Source organism: Bactrocera dorsalis, chromosome 5, assembly GCF_023373825.1.
Source record: "Bactrocera dorsalis isolate Fly_Bdor chromosome 5, ASM2337382v1, whole genome shotgun sequence".
NCBI lineage: Eukaryota > Metazoa > Arthropoda > Insecta > Diptera > Tephritidae > Bactrocera > Bactrocera dorsalis.
The window spans coordinates 38,138,456-38,157,643 of NC_064307.1; the positions used below are offsets into that span (position 1 = coordinate 38,138,456).

Genomic DNA, 19,188 nt, shown 5'->3' on the forward strand with positions numbered 1-19,188 from the left:
GCGTAGTCTGTATCTTTATGGCGACCGCGGTTCATTATATTCACGATTTGTAGATCTCGCAATCAATATTGAATATTTCTATGTAAAATGTGACATGACGGAACAAATTATTTAAAAAGAAAACTATCAAATCGTCAGATTTTTATTAAAATATGAACGATCACACTTTTACTGAAGTTACGGTTATAATTGTCAACTGTATTAACCGATAGGTTAACATTATAATTGTTTTTATAATAACCACAATCTCTGAACGCATTAAAATGTCAAACACAAGCGCAGCTAACTTCGCTTTGGTAGACATTATTGAATAACACTATTTTTATCCCTTTTTCTCTGCCAGCTAGAATCGTCTAGCATGATTGGAAGTGCAGGAAATTTGTAAAATCCGTGGTATAACTGCATTAAACAAATAATTTTACATAAACTCGTGGAGATTGCAAACAATTCAAATATCAAGTGCATATTTTAAATAAACCTTTGCGTGCATATCTCAATAAAAGTACAATGGTATTATCTGAAACTGAGAAGGTGAGTTGGTCTCGTCTTGACACATGCGACTTTGGCAAAACACGACGGACGAGTAAAAACCCTCATTATTTGACTAAGCAAAATAATATGCAAATAAGGCAATTAGTGAATGCCTTTGGATGAAATGGAAGAAGCAAATCCTGATAACTGCATATTGCTACGGATAGTTTCCCTCCATATAAAAGCCCTATTGGATTTATGAATTGCATATGCTTATTGGATTTTAAAGTAAACAGTGTTGGTTAGATGTTAAAATTAATGAGTGTTTGCTTATTGAAATTCTTAAGATCTGGAGACGTGGAAAACTATTTACGTTATTGCATATACCAATGAATTTTGATATTTATTGGACACTAGTTTATGTACATATATTAAATTAGGAAACTATAACAAATTTAACCATCGTAATGCAATAGGTTTTCCTTGCTATAACAGGTCCCTTCTCTGATGGGGGCACTGAAATAACACGCAAAACAAAATATGCAATGGTTCTTCATCAAGAGCCGTATTAATTTTCCTTTAATGAGGCGTAGCAAAATAACTGCACACGTCCAGCTATTCTAATACATTTCGCTGATATTTCTATTTCGCCAATTAGGTGTTCTCCTGCTCTTGCATATTTTGGTGTATAATTTTTGCATTTCGTGCGATCTTACAAGAGCAAGAGAAGCTCGTATTGTGTAAAAATCTCATTGCAATCTTTCAGACGTAATCTAATCTATTTTATTATTTGGTTATATGTTGAATAAACACATAGTGTTGCGTTAACATGGAAGCAAATGTTTTATGGCCTTTGCACTTGGTTTTGTAATAAATTTATTCTTCCTCAAATTAAATGTAATAATCATCAATTATGCTAAACTGTAAAACAACTATACGTTTAATTTATATATAGAACTGGCGTAATAATAACCAAAATTCAAAATAACAACAATGCATGTTTTTTTCGTCCGTTTTTCCTTCTGGTAACTTATTTTTGATGACGATATCGATATTTTGGGCACATTAAATAAGTCACTAAGGCAAATACAAATGATTTCTATTTTTTGTAACACTTTAATAAAATGTTAAACTCTATTTTTGCTTTTTACCTCTTGTAAATGTGTGTACATATTTAGACATTTTTTTCGCACTTAACTTTAAAATTGAATACTAATATATAATAAATATACCACAGTTGTGCTATATTCCGAATATTGCTCTACGCTCTTGAGGAGATTCCGTCTGCTTTCTTTTTCTCCGTTACTTTCTTGCTCATTTTAATGTGTATGATTCATAGTGGACATTGCTTTTACTTCATTATATTTATGTACATACATATATGCCATATATTTAAAACTTTTTTTCTGACCGCACAAAAACAAAAATTGTACAAATATGTGCACTTTTGAGTATGAATTATTTAATTTAATCATTCGTTGTTGGTATAGTAAATCACAAATGTAAGGAAGTGACTTGAGAATCACAATGCAGAATATATGTAAATATGTATTATTTCAGAAAATATAAGCAGGACATGTAATTTTAAATATGCAAATATAAAACATTACAGTATCTAATCCATAGCTTATAATAACTAAGCTATTTTCTAGGTTAGCAAGCAGTATGAACAGTTAAGCTACCGGGCACTTAATTTTATATAGCGGCAATGCTTGGGTAGAAAAACCTGTGCAATTGTTTTCTTGTTAAGTTGCTTTCCAATCTTTTGCTAATACCTACGTACAGTGGTCTTGTCCGATAAAGTGTGAAAAAATTGTAATTTTTGTTTAATTTTTATCAGAAATTCATTAGCTTTATTTCTAGCAACCGAATATTATAATTGCAAAGACTAATATCAGAAATTAAAAAAAAGATACATATGGAAAATAAACAAAAATGTAAAAACAGATTCCAATTATATACATACATATGTATATGTTTGTGTGTCGTAACTTAGAAAAGTTAAGAGACAACTATAATATTATTATGGAATCTATATATCCAGTGTATTGTCCCTTTATAGACATTGAAATGTACATATGAATTCTACGAGAAAGCAATGCCTCCAGTCAATAAAATTAAGATTTTGATCTCACATATTTGGTGGGGCTGAAGTGTATAGAGATTCTGCAAAAAGGTTCTAGATAAACCATGCCTTCTATCCAATGTTTGCCTACAATTACGGACTCTTGATTTTAACCACATGATTTTTTCGCTTTAGGCTGAAAAAGTTGTACGTCCGATGAGAGGTTTAGCCAACTTTGCTACCAAAGTCATAAGAAAAATTGAATTCGAAAAATATGAACCATGAAAGTAGACAGAAAACTGTTTTTCAAGCAGCAATTATAATTTGCTGTGTGTAGTCAGGTAAAAACTCCACTGTATTTGCTTTTCGGCTATCATATGGAACAAACCGATAGCATTGCAAAACACAAACAACAACAAAGTACAATTGCCTGATGATCACAAGAGTTATGTATCTTTTGTGGTACTCTCTACCTGCCTGTATTATTGTAAGCCTGTTTACCACTGTGCTCCGTTGTATTTTTACTCTCTTTCTCTCTATTTTTTTGGGTTCACGAATCTTTCCTCCCCGGTTTCTTTTGTGTTAACATCGGGTTGGATTCAGCTCTTGATATGCATTAATATACGAGTGCAGATGTATATAGCTGGTGGTTTGCTGCCTGTTCAATTCCCTCTCGCAGTTTAGTTGCTGTCGCGCCGGCCCGTTTAATCACTGTATACACCGCTCACTGCGCATACAGTATTCGATGTTCACTGTTCGTTGTCGCTGGAACAAAAACACTTTTTGGAAATCATCTAGTTTGCCTTGCTATCATGTGTTCAAATGTGAAAATTTACTAAAAAGTTTATTAGAATTTTAATTAAAAATTTCGTTTCACTTCACTTTGTTTCGTTCACAAAAATTTTCTCTCAAAACAAAAAATAGCCAAAAATATAAAACTCGATTTGGAAATTGAAAAAACCCCGATTAAATAAAATTCGTGAAAGCAAAAAACCGAATTCAAACCCGAATTGCCATTGCAAAGCAAGACAGGAAAAAAGCAACAACAAGCGTACAGCAACACTTTTATACGTTTCCAAAAGAAGAGAACGCTGTTTTTGCAACTCAACACAGCCACGAGGCCATCGGAGTCGCCAAGGAGCTAAAACAGAAATAATAGCAACGCCCGTGACAACAAATACAACACACACACACACCATACGATATCATCATTACTGCTGATTTTATAGTCACCGACCATTCAAATATCAGCGAGTATTTTGAGTAATAAATCGTGCATTACGCCAACACTAAGAAAAACGCACTGTGTAACAATTTTCAACTCGCAAGAATAACAACAACAATAAGAGGGCACCACTGTATCAGCTTCAGTTGGAAGCTTGAAAGTAGAATTGAGCGAGTGAGCAGTACTGTCAGTGGGGTGCGTCTTTCGTCCGATACGAGCAACTCGAATCACTGCTGCTTTTACGACTGCAGACAGTATTAGCAAAGCGATCAGTACACTTTCGCTTTTCGACATAGCCTACATATATTGATAGCTGCTCCACCCCTCCGCAAAGTTAGTGCAGTGCTATAGATCAGAGTCTTTTTACTGTGCATTTCATTGTTTGATATTCGTAGCATGATGTTTCAGAGCGACTTCCATAGAAAGAAAAATTTCGCTAATCCTAATTTGTTCAATGTAATAAAATGATTTTTTGTATAAATGTTGGAACATACATGAATCTACATTAATTGCTTTACGCTTTCAGAATTCCACTGCTGCGGAAAAGCCTGCACCTCCTCAGCAACCAACACCTGCAAGCGGCCGTCCTGATGCCAAAGAGGAGACCAAGGAACAAGAAGAAGTGCGTACAGAGCATCTTTTTAAGCACCCACTGCATAATACCTGGACTCTTTGGTATTTGGAGAACGACCGCTCCAAATCATGGGAAGACATGCAAAACGAAATAACCAGCTTTGACACCGTTGAAGATTTCTGGAGGTTAGTAAAAAAATAACCAAAACTGCATATTTATGTATACTTCGACTTTGTGATTGAAATATCTATCTGTGTAAAGAAATGTAAAACAAAAGACAGTATTTGCTTTAATGAGTTGTGGTTAAATGTGTATCATAGTTCGATGCTGGCAACCGCTGTTATCACGATAGTTGATAGTTGCATGTATGTAACCGAAATGTATTTAAGTCCGGCCCATGATTGTGATTTCAATATTATTTATGCTGTCTCAGTTACAAAAGATAAATACTTGATACTCAACTATTTCGTCTAAAATGTGCTACTGAATTGACAATGAAGATTGTAAAAACAATAACAAAATAAGTTCACTGCACCGAAGCTGTAATACACTTTCACAAATAAAAAGTATTTCATACAAGGACTTGATTTTTAGCGGTCGATGGTTATCATTTATATATGTACATGTTTTATAGGGTCTCCGACGTTTGCTTCAAGTTATTACAAACTGCTTATCCTTATCTCTATTTGCAGTCTCTACAACCACATCAAGCCCCCATCTGATATCAAATTGGGCAGTGATTACTCGTTATTCAAGAAAGGGATCAGGTATTATTATTCAGAATTTATTTATGGGGTTGTACGCTTAATATTCTGTCATTTTTCAGACCGATGTGGGAAGATGCTGGCAACAAACAAGGCGGTCGTTGGGTGATTACACTAAATAAGACTTCCAAGGCAGATTTGGACAATTTGTGGCTTGATGTTGTATGTACTTCAATATTACATTTTTTTAAACAACTTGTACTAAATATTTCACTTGTATTTACTCTATTGACAGCTCCTTTGCCTAATTGGTGAAGCGTTTGAGCATTCAGATGAGGTTTGCGGTGCTGTGGTCAATATCCGTGGAAAGAACAATAAAATTTGTAAGTTTTGTTATAAATTTATGTTCGTACGAGATCTAACGGGTTTTCGTATTTTAAATATATAGCTATTTGGACAGCTAATGGCAATAATGAGGAAGCAGCACTAGAAATCGGAAATAAACTGAGAGAAGCCCTGCGTTTGGGACGTCAAAATTTGCATTATCAGTTGCACAAGGACACAATGGTTAAAACGGGTTCGAATGTAAAATCGGTTTATACTCTCTAAAAAGTGTACGTACGCGCTTGTGTAGATTTAGCTAACCACACCTCGATACATTTACATACACACGCGCTGACAACATCGTTTGATCGAGTTAAGAAATTTCTATTGTACTAAGCCTACGTTTCTAAAAAGTGAATTCAGAAAATCTAAGAACTACCAAAAAAAAAATTACATTACTAAAACCAACCCACACATTAATCGTTGCATATGAGCGTCGCTAACGCTTACTTACCGGATTTCATGATCATGACAATTCGAATTTGTAGCCGTTCCGACGCCGTTAAAAGAATTTATTCAATTGTAGCTGTATATGCAAGGAAGGAGTAAATGGAATTAAAACCCACACATCGTAAAGCAAACTTCAAAATAATACATATGCAACATAAATTATACAAGAGATCTTTGTTAAATGAAGATACAAATTTGTTTTACTGTAGGAAAGATCGCTGCAAAAATATATACGAGACTGCAAATGACTGCTTGCTCCAGGCAAATTAATGACGAAAAAATATAGACTACTGTTAATAGAATTAGTTCGAATTAAAAAAAAAAAAAAATAAGAAGTGTTGAGACTGCAAAGCAGGTCTTTCAGCTAAATGTGTATCAAACTTGAAACTTTAAAGAAACGAAAACGTCTATCGTCATTATTTACTGGAAACGGCCTGGTTCGCATACAATTGTAGTCAGTATCGAATCCTATGCGTGTTATAATGTAAACGATATGGAATTAAACTAATAAATTTGATAAAACATATATTTCTGTTTCAATTCTTCGATTTATCTTAATATATACTGGTAGGTTTGTCAAATAATTTTGAGGCTCAGTCTATTACGCAACGCAACGGGAAGATGGACCATGAATTATCTGAACCGTCGTAAATCATCTGTACTATTTTACGGTCTACTGTTTTTTCCTATATCTCGAAAAAAGTTACCACTAGAGGGAATTGCCATTAGCTCATACGTTTATGACTCGCCTGAAGTTGACGTCAGGTACTGGAATCGCCTATTCGTTGAAAGGCGCCTAAATCTCTCCACTGCTAGATCTGCAGCAACCAAATTACAAACTATTCGAGGAAATACAGAGTAGACCTCGAAATTTTTGTCGATGACTAAAATTCCGACAGTCAATAACTTAATTTTGGGCATTCATTTTGATAGTCTATACTCCATTCCGCATACGACCACGATCATTACCAAGGTACAGAAACACCACCAGATCGTCATGTGTTACTAATCATTTATGGATTTCCCACGAAATTGGTCTTACCTCAATTTTTTTCACATGGTTTCAATGACACATTAGGTAATCCGACCCTGATTAAGCAATTTTATTGCAAGTTAATATCGTTTAAAAAACCACAACGGAAGTGGCGTCTTCAATTGTTCATTTAATGCAAAATATATACATACAAATTAATTATACATACATACATATACATAAAGAACTATTTACAAAAAATATTTGGTATTTGGTATTGTATATTTTTATAGTAATTTTATCACAAATAATCAGTACGACAAGATGTCATCAATTTTGCGACGTAAGTCTTTTCGGCGAGTTCGGTCCAAGGCATCTTTTATCATACGTAAATGCATTTTTGGATCATTGCAATCATCCTCTTCAAATAATTTCAACACTTTGTAAACACGTGTAGTCAGGTCGCGAGGATACTGCAACTCGATTTCATCCATCATTCCTTCACGCAATCCCAATTCACGGCCGAACATTCGCCAATGCGTACCTAAGTATTGGGAGAGCATTTTATAAATGGCAGCACGTTTATTCTCAGTTAAAACATATGGATGAATGTTGGAATTATTTAATCCAGATGAAGATGTTGTCAATGATGCAGTTTCTAACGATGCAGACCGTCGCATATTATCGTAGGCAATGCTGCTGTGCTGTGACGGTGTGTTGTGGCCATTAATTGTTAGTTTATTGGACAATTCGTTGGCCAGATGCATATAATGATATTGATTGGTACCTTCAGGCTCCTGCACGTAGTTATGCACGGGAAGAATATATTGAGAACAGTTTTTCTTTATTTTCAGATAATTAACTTACTTTCTGTGGAGGAATATAACTATCAATAGCATCGTCGAGTCGTTTATATCCTAGGCTGCGAAGCGGCTCTACATTTTGTTCATTGATAACATCGCGCCGTTCAAGACAGTCAATTAAATCAGCCATGGTTCTAATGCATTCGTAGCGACGTGGGGAATTAATGCCATTTAAAAACATGGATTTTAGTTCAGTCACATAATCTGGTGAAGACAGTTCTTGCGCCGCAATGTTTTTTAGTAAATCATAAGACCAATGTTGTGGTGTACTATCTGCCATTTTAATACAATATTTATTGTAAACAATCACTGCTCAATAAAAGATCAAACACATTCATTCGCTTTAGTGATGTTGCTCCGAGCACTCGTTTTGTTAATTGTTGGCTATAAATTCGGTGCTTTTGTTAGTTCTTGAGAAATCAATTCCAATCAAAATTAGGATAGAACTAAAGTTATTTTACATTTAAAAGTACTTTAAAAGTTGTATCATTAAAGATATTAAGCCATAAATAGTAATTTTATAATAATTTCAATATCGGCACAATATTTAGTCGATATTAAGAGAGCAGTCGATATAATCGATTCGATTTTTATGTCACTGTGCTGCCATTTTATCTGCTCAGTAACTAAAATGTGCCAAACAGTAGAAATTTTCACTGTAATGAGTTGGGAGTAAAAATTTTCTATGGTGTAATAATTTTTCTTATTTAGAGCATAATTTCTGTATTGTATGGAATAAATAATAACATACACAAATGAATAATTAAGAATTAATAACATTTTCTCCAATATACACTGGCGGTTATGCAAAGTGCAACAGTGGCAGCACTGCCATTCAAGTTAAAAATGTGGGGACTTTACCGGTTAATTTCTAAACCAATAATGGTGATTTCCCGTGTTGACGTGTTGTTGGTGTGTTTACAGCAAATGTTAGACATTCGCGAGTGATCCTTTGTTATAATTGAGTTGTGGTCATAAAAAGAGGAATATGGGTGCAAATTATAAGTAGTTGAGTCGTGATAAAAAAGTTGCCATTGATGCGTTGGTGAAGGAAAGTCTTCTTTATAGGACCATTCCTAAAATTAGATTTGTCCTAACCTAGTAAATATTTCTCCTATTTTATTACACCCGCTGTGATGGTCTTACACGCTCTTTTTCATTGCTTTAGCGCAAATGCTTAATATATTTTACGATCCTAAAGTTACAACTATTTTGGATAACTTCCTACTACTCTTTGGTTAACAGCGTACTTTGCATTGGCTTTTAGCCATCTGTTACCCAATATGGTTTGTTTGGTTATTGTTGTGGTTATCTATATGTTACCTAAAACTGGTGGATGAGCTAGCTAGCCTCAGTTTCGGCTCGGTGGATGCGGAAGCAGTTCGAAACTCGATTCAAGGATTTTTGCCATCGTTTTCATCTACTAAGGGCAGAGCTTTCGTATACCCAAATTTTAATTAACAATATATCCAGTTCGTTCATATTAGAGTTTACGAGCGTCCGAAATAATTTGGTGGACTTTTTGATGTTTTCATTGGTATCAGCGTCTTTAGGACATCCAATGCTTTCTTCTAACCTCGGCGCTAATTTCGGCTCGTTCGAATTTAGAAAACTATTTTTTAACGGTTTATTTCCCTAGTGTAGAGTCCAAAATGATTTTAGAGCTGGCTGAGCAGAAAACTTTGCTCGTAAGTACAAGGAAATTGGAAGAAAGGGTATAACTCACCTTAGGATTACTTCACAGCCATAGCTGAAAAGTAATATTGGACTCCAAGTTAAAATTTAAGGAACACTTGGTATATATTTCGGCAAAGCGAACAATATATGTACATATTTATTTACTGCTCTATCGAAAAAGATGGTCAACAAAGGCTGCGTGCGTTCCAGTCGGCGATTTTTAGTAGCAAAAGCAATGAGTTCCGTGAATTGTATGCAGTATCATTGTGGATGCTAGCGCTGGACATGAAATCATATGCAAGACCAATAAAAGCAGGGCTTTCTGCAATCCGAGTAATAAGTGCTTTCTGAACGATATCGAGCGATGGTGCTGAAGTACTAACCAACATGCCGCCTATTGGTATCCAGCTAAAAAACAAAACAAGCAAAGAGGCTTACAATGTGGCAGCAGCGGTGGCAAACCTCATCCAAAGGATGATGAACCCACAGACTGATCCCAGACATCCGTTAGTGCATAGACAGGCGACTTGGGAACCTGAATAGATTTTGAGTCAGTTAGTTCGTGGAATAGAAGAGACTTAAATGTCGTTTTATCTACCATGAAGTAATACCCAATTCGGTGGTTCCATCGGCAAGACATGAGTTGGGAGTAGGTTAGGTTTAGCGGATTAAAGTTCCGCACTCCGGCTTTTGATCTTTCCCTACTAATGGGTTTTTTAATAGAGACGCTACCAAAGTGGATCGATAGGAACGGCTCTTTTGACATTTCTCTACAACAATGTTCGCCATGGAATCATGGAAAGATATACGATCCAAAAAGAGTCGAAATAATTAAAAGTGGTCTCCACTTTAAGAGCGCTACATCCAATTTATGGTCATCATAATCGTTCTGTCAGATAAACAATTGAGCGTCTAGTGGAAAAATTTGAATTCACAGGCAAAGTACAAAATGTTTCCATGCCAAGGAAGACCCAAATCAGTCTTTCACATGTCGTTCTCCAGTGTTGAGCATCCCTGTGACGTCGTTGTGGCAAATTTTGCGAAAAGATCTTGGCCAACATCCTTACAAGATCAAATTGACGCAAGAATTGAATCCGCTTGACTATCAGAATAGTCGTATATTCGAGAATTGGGCTGAGCAACAACTTAAAAATAATCAGGATTTTAATCGAAAAATCATCTTCAGCGATGAGGCTCATTTCTAGCTGAATGGCTTCGTCAATAAGCAAAATACGCGTTATTGGTCAGGCAGCAATCCACATGAACTCTATGAGTCACCATTGCATCAGCAAAAAATTACGGTTTGGTGCGGTTTATGGGTCGGCAGCATCATTGCGCCGTACATCTTGCGTCATGATCAAGACCAGCACGTTACTGTGAATAGAAATCGCTAACGTTCAATGATAACCGAATATTTTTGGCCCAAAAAAGATGAAATGGACTTGGACAATATGTGGTTCCCACAGGACGGCGCCACAATCAATTTCGAGCCCTATCAATTCCACAGTACTCTTCGAAATAATTTGGTGAATCTTCTCAGCCGATATATCAATACAACAAACACTGTCATTCATTTGGAATATTTATTAATAATTTTCATTTATCGCATAATTTGTTTTATAATTTTGCTTGTAAATTAATAAACAAGCCAAAAGCCTACAATAAAAAATAAGTACATACATATGTGTGGAAAACATATTACATTATAACGGAACTACATATATAGTAAGTAGAATTACGCTGTTGCTTTAAAGTAAGCTTCTAACTAAATGAACCGATAACATATTTTTATCATTTTAATATTATTTAACAGCTTTGTTCTTTGGCTTTCTTCCTAATTTATCTGCTGTAAGAATCTATGTATATATATTTATAAGTGTATGTATGCATAATAATATGAGTATAAGCTGCTCTTGTAGTACATATACATACATACATATGTATATATATTAATATGTAATCATACATTGAAAATATGTAAGCACAATCGATATACTATTAGTAAATTAATCGATAAACGCTTTTCTATGAGCTTAGCAATAAATTTTTAACAAATTGTTAAAAACAACTTACAATAAGCACTAAATTAGAGTATGAAATGATGATAATTATGAAATATTTTAACCGATTATTTATGCTACACGAACCGCTTACAATTAATGGCTGGAATCACTTAGTGTTCTTAAAAGCACTTGGAAACTTTACTTAGTTAAGAAATACGAGTATCAATTACAAAACACCATATTTTACGTATTTAAATAAAATTATTGTTAATGTCTTTATGAATGCTTGTTTTCATTTCTCGCCGCAGTAATTCTAATTTCTGTAGCATATACGTAAGTATGTATTATATAATGTACGTTGAGTTTTCGAAGCAAAGCGTTGTCATAAACATACACACACATATACTGAATAGCATTTGGATGAGTCTAATATTTGATTGACTTATTCTTCCTTCTCATTATGAATATTCTACTCAATAGGCATCAGTTGGGTTCCACCGAAAGGAAGATTTGCCGCTATTGATTCCGTATACGAATTGGGATCATCTGCTATATAACCGACTTTGATGGTGATATCTGTTAAATTTAAAAGAGAAATGTAGATATTCAAACATATTATTAAAATTTAATATTTGTAAATAAATGTATATTTGAAAGTAACACAAAAAAGTAAGGAAGTGAAAACCATTTTGAAAGTTCATTTGGGTCTAAGAAAAGTGAAAGTATGATTGGTGATTTTGAAAACAACTCAACTTTTTCGCATTGCGTCGCATTAACATCTACGAAACAATGCTTTCCGACTACCGGAATGTTATGAAACGTATTAATACAGGCGATGAGTCTTGGATCTATGCTTACGACCCGGAAACAGACGATCAATCGGTCGAATATCGTGGCCAAGGTGAGACGAAGCCGAAAAAACACGCCAAAGCAGATCAAAAATTAAAGTTTTGTTGAAAGTTTTCTTCGATTACACTAGCCGACAATTTTGACATATTTTTTCTGCTCTGAAACCAAACTTGTTTTTTATGTTGCTTTGATAAGGTACATATATAATTGGAATATAAAAAAAAATTGCTAGATCCAGATTAAGAGAAAAATAAAAGTAAAGTTTTTGCAAAAAATATATTGAATATTACAAATTTTTATCCCTCAATTTATATTTTCTTGTACTTTTTTGAACTTCTGCTGTATTGGTAGTCAGGATTATCATGTAAGTATATCTAGCAATAGTCTGCCAGCATGCTAGGAGTCCATTTGCCTTGATACCTTTTCTCCATACTCAATATGTCTTGGTGAAATCTCTCCCCATGTTCATCACTGACTGCACCTAAATTGGGAGGAAAGAAATCCAAGTGCGAATGTAGGAAATGTATTTTCAGGGACATGTTACACCCTAAAGGTGAAAATCCGTCAATAGGCTTGATATGAGTTCTTCATAATCGGGTGATTTGGTGTTACCCAAAAAATTTTTTACAACCTCAACAAATGAAAGCCATGCTTTTTTTTCTAGCGTATTTAGTTTAGAGATAAAGTTTTGATCCTTCATAACTCGTCGTATGTCTGGCCCCACAAAAATCCCTTCTTTTAATTTCGCATCACTAAGTCTCGGAAATATACTTCTAAGGTATTGAAAACCTTCTCCCGTTTTATCCATTGCTTTTACAAAATTTTTCATTAAACCTAATTTTATATGAAGGGGTGGCATTACAATATTCTCGGGTTCAACAAGACGAAGATTGGACACACTTTTCTGATTAGGTACATAGTCTGTTCTTTTTGGCCACTCTTTTTGGATATAGTGTTTTCTTCGAGTTCTGCTATCCCATTCGCACATAAAACAGCAAATTTTTGTGTAACCAGCTTGCATACCTAGTAACATCCCAACTACTTTTAAATCAGAACAAATTTTCCAAGAATGTTTAGCATACTGTATTTTTTGTAATAGATTTTTGATATTTTCATAGGTTTCTTTGATATGTACTCCATGCACCTGAATCTATCGCAACCTTTTCCGAACTCGTATAAGAAGTATAACTTCAATAATATTATCGTAATTGGACCTAAGGATTTTTTTTTTATTATTTTTCTAATGATATACATACTAACAGGAACCAAAATATATAATTTTTATTCCAGAGCAAAATCCATTGTCGGCTAGTGTTATCGGGGTGTGGTGCAGTCCGAGTTCCCTGCGACCGGCCAAACAAACAAAGAATACGGTTTGTGTGTTATGCGTCGTCGAAATAAAATTATTCGTAAAACGAGGCCGGAGTTCTGAACCGATTGATTGACTGCATTGATTATTTGTGAATTTTTCGCCAAAACCACCGTATTCACCTGATTTAGCTCCGAATGATTTCTGTCTATTCAGCACACTCAAACGAGCGCTCTGGGGAAACCGTTTTGAGTCAATTGAAGACATTAAAGGTGAATAGCTTCGAGCGTTGAAGGCTATTCCGGAAATTAACTTTAACAACTGTTTCGAGAATTGTAAAACAACGTTGACACAAGTGTTATGGGACAAGTCATGGATCTTTGAGTATGATCCTGAGACAAAGAGACAGTCTTCCGAGTGGCACACGCCGCCGTCTTCTCGCCCAAAAAAAAAGGAATAATGAGCAAATTCAAAGTGAAAGTGATGTTCATTGTCTTTTTGACATCAAAGGCATCGTCTACCATGAATTTGTTTCTCCTGGACAAACCGTCAACGCCAATTTTTACGTGGAAGTTCTCAAGAGACTCAAACGAAGGGTCAATCGGGTCCGACAAGACATCGCAGCGCATTGAAAGGTGCACCACGAAAACGCCCCGCCTTTCTTGTGAACGGTTACCTAACCAAGACCAGCATCCCAACGCTTCCGCAGCCACCCTACAGCCCGGATGTGGCTCCATGCAAAAATGTATTGTTGTTAGTGTTAATGTATTGACATATGCGTATAGTATGTGTCCTATTTACATCTTATACCTACATAACTATTGGATCTGTTCTGTTTACCGACTTTTACAATTGATCTCTGCATTTGAAGTGGTACTTGGTTAATATGAAGTAAAAGCTTGCGATGCGGCATAGAAATTTGGGCGACGATTACTCGGATGTTTTTTAGACAAGTGGTTTTCAATGAGGCAATACGTTTTTCGGGATTAGTCTTTTTCAGAGCCGTTATTTGATTTATATTCAGTTATACGCGTCCGTCATCGCGCATAACAATTGAACCTGTGCTCATCCACTTAATGGCAGTTTTTGCGGAAGAATCTTAGTTTAAGGCTTTGCAAAATCCAATTCGTGCAAGAATTGAAGCCAAACGACTATCAAATGCTACGCATTTTTGATGAATGACCCAAAACGAGACGGCCACCGATCTCGATTTTCCTAAGAACATTGTGTTCAGCGATGAAGCTTACTTTTGGTTGCATGATTACCATATATTAAAGACAAAAATTTTCCCATTTGGAGTGATGATAGTCCACAAGCCATCGTTGAGACGCCGTTACATCCTCAAAAATATACTGTATGGTTTGGCCTAAGTTGAGAGGGACTCATTCAGATTCATATTTCGTTAGAAATTAGGCCGACCATAACATTGCAGCCAATGAGGAATGTTATAAAGCCCAAATTATAGACTTTTTTGGACCTGAGACTTCCGAAATGTCAGCCAACGACACAATGAATTTGTTGAAGGAAACTTTTGGTGAGCGCAGTATCTCGCATCGTGGCGTGGCCTCCAAGTTTTATTTCGCCACCATATATAATACACTTATGAGCACTTTTTGAGATGGTCTTCAGCTCCTTCAGCGATCGACTGAAAACGTGTTCCATGGAGCAGCAATTTCAGTTTGGGGAACAAGAAAAAATCTCACGGAAAAATCTTACGGAATCTGGTGGTTGATGGCTGGCATTCATTGCGATTTTGGCTTTAAGTTCGGTCACAATCGTGGTTCGATGCGATGGTGTATTATCAGTGTGTAAAATCCAAGGAATGTTCTTCCAAAATACCGGCCGTTTTCGGCGAATGTTCTGACGCAAATGTCTTCTTATTGACCGTCTGTCTGTCCGGAACAAATTCATGATGCACTAAACCACGAATATCGTAAAAACCAATGAGCAACACCTTGCGTTTTGGGCGGCTTTGGTGTGGTTTTTATGGTTTAGGTTCGTTTATTTTCCTCGGTTCCGATGACTGTTGACTTGTTTGCATGTCAAACTCATAAAACCATGTCTCATCGGCAGATATAATGCTCTTCATGAATCTGGGATCGGAATTCGCGATAAAGCATGTCCAATTAGACTTGTTTACGACTTGTTTAATATCCAAAATATTCGGAAGGACTCGCGATTTTCAAGCACAAAATTCTTCACTTTTTTTTTAAATTTTCATCAGTTGAAGAGATCGCGAAGTTCGTCCACAACAAGGCATAATTACAATTTCCGGGTACTTTTTGGCATAACGTATTTCTTCTTGAAAACCACATGTCTTAAAAAAAACACCCTCAAATCATCTCACAACACAGTATATAAATCTCAGTATATTTCGATTTTGAGTAGCGGTATATTGTTTCTTAAATAGCGCAAAAAATTAGTTACAACAAATCTTAAATGTGCATTAATTACGGACATAGAGCAAAGCAAAAGCGGAAACATAACCACAAAACACACAGAGAAACACAAAACATGAGTACAAAACATAAAATAACGAATACTCAAAATAATTACGGTAAAAAAAACGAAACAAAATACAAAAAAATGCTTACCTCAAATATGTTTGTATGTCAAGTGGACTTAGGCGAATGAACTAAATGGCATAAAAAAACAACTAAATAAAAAGTAAATGAAAAGTAAATAAAAAAACATGTTTTTGTTTAAATATTTTTGAATTTCGATATATTTTTATTATCATTACCATTTTTTTCAAACGTAATCATTCATGTTTCTTGACTGTTAAGATTAAAGAAGTAAAGTCACTTAAACAATGTAAATACAAATAATTATCATAATGTTTATAGACACGCTCAGCAGCATTATAAACGGTAGTTTTTTTTTTTGTTTTTATTAAAGTAATGAATTTTAATTTCTTCTTCTTCTTGCCTAAGCTAACTACAGCTAATTAGTTATACTTAAAATTAAACGCAAGTTATTTAATTAAAAAGAATAATAATTTACAAAAAGTTTATGTTTATACTTAAGTAAAACTTAAGAAACGACATTTGAGTAACGGTTTCTTATGCGGTTTAGTGAAATGTTGCTTATAAAGTTTTACTTTTGGTTTTTTTTTTGTTTTGTTTTTGTATTAAATTATGTTTTATAATTATATTTCTCTTTGCTTTCTTACTATAATTTTTTGCGCTACATATTAACAATTTACAAAAGTTTATTTTATGCTTTACTTTTATTAATTACAATAAATTAATTACAAAATTATAATATTTGGTATCCGTTCTATTTCTACTCAAAATATATGTATGTATGTATATGCCTTTGCATGTCGACTGCAAAAGCGTGTGTAAAGGGTTCACGCCATTTTTTGTTCGTATTCGTTGCTTTCGTCATTTAAACTGCCGCGTGCGTGACAGCTGGCGTACTTTTTTCAAATATTGAAACATTACAAAATTTTTTATCGGTTATGTTTCGGTTATAAACTGGTTAAAATCACGTGCGCAAATTTTTTATCGGTTATGTTTCGGTTATAAACTGGTTAAACACACGTGAACAAATTTTTATTATCGGTTATGTTCCGGTTATGTTTCGGCTATAAACTGGTTAAAATCACGTGCGCAAATTTTTTATCGGTTATGTTTCGGTTATAAACTGGTTAAACTCACGTGACATATAACCGCTTTCGCACGTGTTTTTCGTTAAAAATCGTAATTAATGTTTTTTGTGTCAGTTAAAATAGTCAAGTGCAAACCTGCTCTCATACTCATTCTCAGTTCAATATTGACTCTCTCTCTCTCGCTCATTTGTTTTCAACAGCAACGAGGAGCGTACATTTAATTTTCAAAATTTTGTTGTTAAATAAATTCTTTTGTGCTTGATTAGTAAATATAATTATTTGCTTTAAATATGCTCTAAATATTCGCGTGTGAGTCGATTGTTTCTTAAACATAGGACAAAAATTAAAAATAAAAAAAATTATACTTTATATTTACACTTTTATTACAATAGTTGTATTTACTGCATACATAATATATTTTCGAAAATATATGCAAAATGTGCGCTTTGTTCGTGATTAAAACAAAAACACAGTAATAAATTTAACGCCTTAAGCAAAAGTAAAATGAAATAATATTTAACATAAATTTATTTATTTAAAAAGTAGGAAGGAAACTTTTAGTTTAGAAATCCTTTAGATTAAATACTGTTGTCTAAGTCGGCGGGTTGCAACGACGCTGCAAAACCGAGGCGCTCAGCATTACACTGTGAGCGCAAATGTTTCGAAAAAAAGCTCAAACAATATTTCAAAATTGCAATTTTTTGCGTTTTTGTTGAATTTTGTGCTCGCAAGTATCGTTCGGTTACGTGGAGTTTTTAGTTATCAGTTTGATGCGCGCAGTTCTGTCGGCATTAACGTGCTTGTTGTACCATGTATGTATGCGAAATATTTTTTTATGTGTATTTTTTTTTAATATAACTTTTTTTTTATAAATTTTTTTTATATAATTTTTTTTTTATAAAATTTTTTTATATAATTTTTTTCTTTCATAATTTTTTTTTTTTATATGCATGTTTATACTATATATTGTATTTACACACCTATGCGTGTTTCGTTCAAATGTATAGTTTTGGTTATGTTGGAAAAAATAGCGGTAAACATCATCTCAACGGCACAACTGACTAGGCTCAACCCACTGCTCTAGTTTATTGCTCAGACCTACATCTATTTATTTACATATTTATATATGCAATAGAACGCTTATCGCGACTCGTCACAAATCGTCGCGCTGGCAGTCGATTTTCAGTTCAATATTATTGGCTTCTACTGTACGTTTTCACAATTTTTTTCAGCGCAGTTATTAAATAAACAAAATATTTTGCTTTATAATTAAACAGAAATCGCTAAAACTCGTTAATCTTAACAAGGTATAACAACAAAAACGAAAAAAAAAAAACGCAACAGAAATCATACAATTAATTGTGGTAGGTATTTGGCCGTAGATTGCAACAAAAAATCTGTGAAAAAATCAAAACATAATAAATAGATTATTGTTTTGCTGTGTGTATTTGCAAATAAAAATTCAAAATGGCAATACTCAAAATTCACTAAAAGTATTACAGTTTATTCGCTAAAACAACTTTGGAGTGAAAGACAAAAGAAGGGAGAAACTAGTTAGTTTGTTTAGGTGAATAATGTCTCCGACTAAAGCGTATGAAAGCGGGGATTATGAAAGAGTTACGAAATTAAGGAGAAAATCAAACGAAAATTAAGAAAAAAATCTAAAGAACTATAACTAGAAGAGGCTTCAACTACCCAAATACCAAACCACAAATATTATTAATGCAGTGCATCTACAGCCAAAGTGTTAAACAATACAAATAAAAAAAAAAAAAAATAAAATTCAAAACAAACAAGTAAAATGTAAACCAAAAAAACTAAAATTCAATAAAAAAAAATAAATAAATAAAATTCAATTAAAAAAAAATAAATAAATAAAAAAAATTCAAATAAAAAAATTAAATTCAAACCAAACAAAAAAACTAAAATTCAAACCAAAAAAAAAATCAAACCAAAAAAACTAAAATTCAAAACAAAAAAACTAAAATTCAAATCAAAAATAAAATAAAACTCAAACCAAAAATGTTA

At 34.0% G+C, this 19,188-nt stretch overlaps 3 protein-coding genes across 12 annotated transcripts in view; 1 reads left to right on the forward strand and 2 right to left on the reverse strand.

The window, feature by feature from the left end:
• Window positions 1–317: 317 nt before the first annotated feature.
• On the forward strand, window positions 318–6,399 carry LOC105233718 (eukaryotic translation initiation factor 4E1). 2 transcript variants are annotated; one of them, XM_011215870.4, is made up of 7 exons: window positions 3,210–4,094; window positions 4,157–4,217; window positions 4,288–4,520; window positions 5,028–5,102; window positions 5,162–5,261; window positions 5,335–5,422; window positions 5,488–6,399. In XM_011215870.4, the coding sequence occupies exons 2-7, from the start codon at window positions 4,158–4,160 to the stop codon at window positions 5,646–5,648; spliced, it is 717 nt and encodes a 238-aa protein (XP_011214172.1). In that variant the 5' UTR covers window positions 3,210–4,094; window position 4,157; the 3' UTR covers window positions 5,649–6,399. The 2 variants fall into 2 exon arrangements, with proteins under 2 accessions (XP_011214173.1, XP_011214172.1); XM_011215871.4 differs by lacking the exons at window positions 3,210–4,094; window positions 4,157–4,217 and adding an exon at window positions 318–531.
• LOC105233720 (fas-associated death domain protein) lies at window positions 6,189–8,262 on the reverse strand. Its single transcript, XM_011215872.3, has 2 exons — window positions 7,714–8,262; window positions 6,189–7,643 (listed from the first exon to the last, which is right to left on the reverse strand). The coding sequence occupies exons 1-2, from the start codon at window positions 7,987–7,989 to the stop codon at window positions 7,158–7,160; spliced, it is 762 nt and encodes a 253-aa protein (XP_011214174.1). The 5' UTR covers window positions 7,990–8,262; the 3' UTR covers window positions 6,189–7,157.
• A 2,587-nt stretch (window positions 8,263–10,849) lies between these two features.
• The window catches only part of LOC105233721 (uncharacterized), a 142,432-nt gene continuing 134,093 nt past the window's right edge, over window positions 10,850–19,188 (reverse strand). For 6 of the 9 annotated variants that reach the window (XM_049459502.1, XM_049459504.1, XM_049459503.1 and 3 more), the window contains exon 7: window positions 10,850–11,965. In XM_049459502.1, the coding sequence (XP_049315459.1) occupies window positions 11,859–11,965 (107 nt within the window). In that variant the 3' untranslated portion in view covers window positions 10,850–11,858. Of the gene's footprint in view, window positions 11,966–17,284; window positions 18,558–19,188 lie in introns of those variants that run through there. The other 3 variants (XR_007423099.1, XM_049459508.1, XM_049459507.1) reach the window with 2 other exon arrangements.

What these genes read in the sequence shown, in the direction of transcription:
- LOC105233718 (XM_011215870.4), top strand. Translation starts at nt 4,158, where the DNA reads ATGATGTTTCAGAGCGACTTCCATAGAAAGAAAAATTTCGCTAATCCT. An exon ending in TTATTCAAGAAAGGGATCAG is followed by an intron (nt 5,103 to 5,161) that starts GTATTATTATTC and finishes GTCATTTTTCAG; the next exon opens with ACCGATGTGGGAAGATGCTG. An exon ending in ACAATTTGTGGCTTGATGTT is followed by an intron (nt 5,262 to 5,334) that starts GTATGTACTTCA and finishes CTCTATTGACAG; the next exon opens with CTCCTTTGCCTAATTGGTGA.
- LOC105233720 (XM_011215872.3), bottom strand. Translation starts at nt 7,989, where the DNA reads ATGGCAGATAGTACACCACAACATTGGTCTTATGATTTACTAAAAAAC. An exon ending in GTTATATTCCTCCACAGAAA is followed by an intron (nt 7,644 to 7,713) that starts GTAAGTTAATTA and finishes AACTACGTGCAG; the next exon opens with GAGCCTGAAGGTACCAATCA.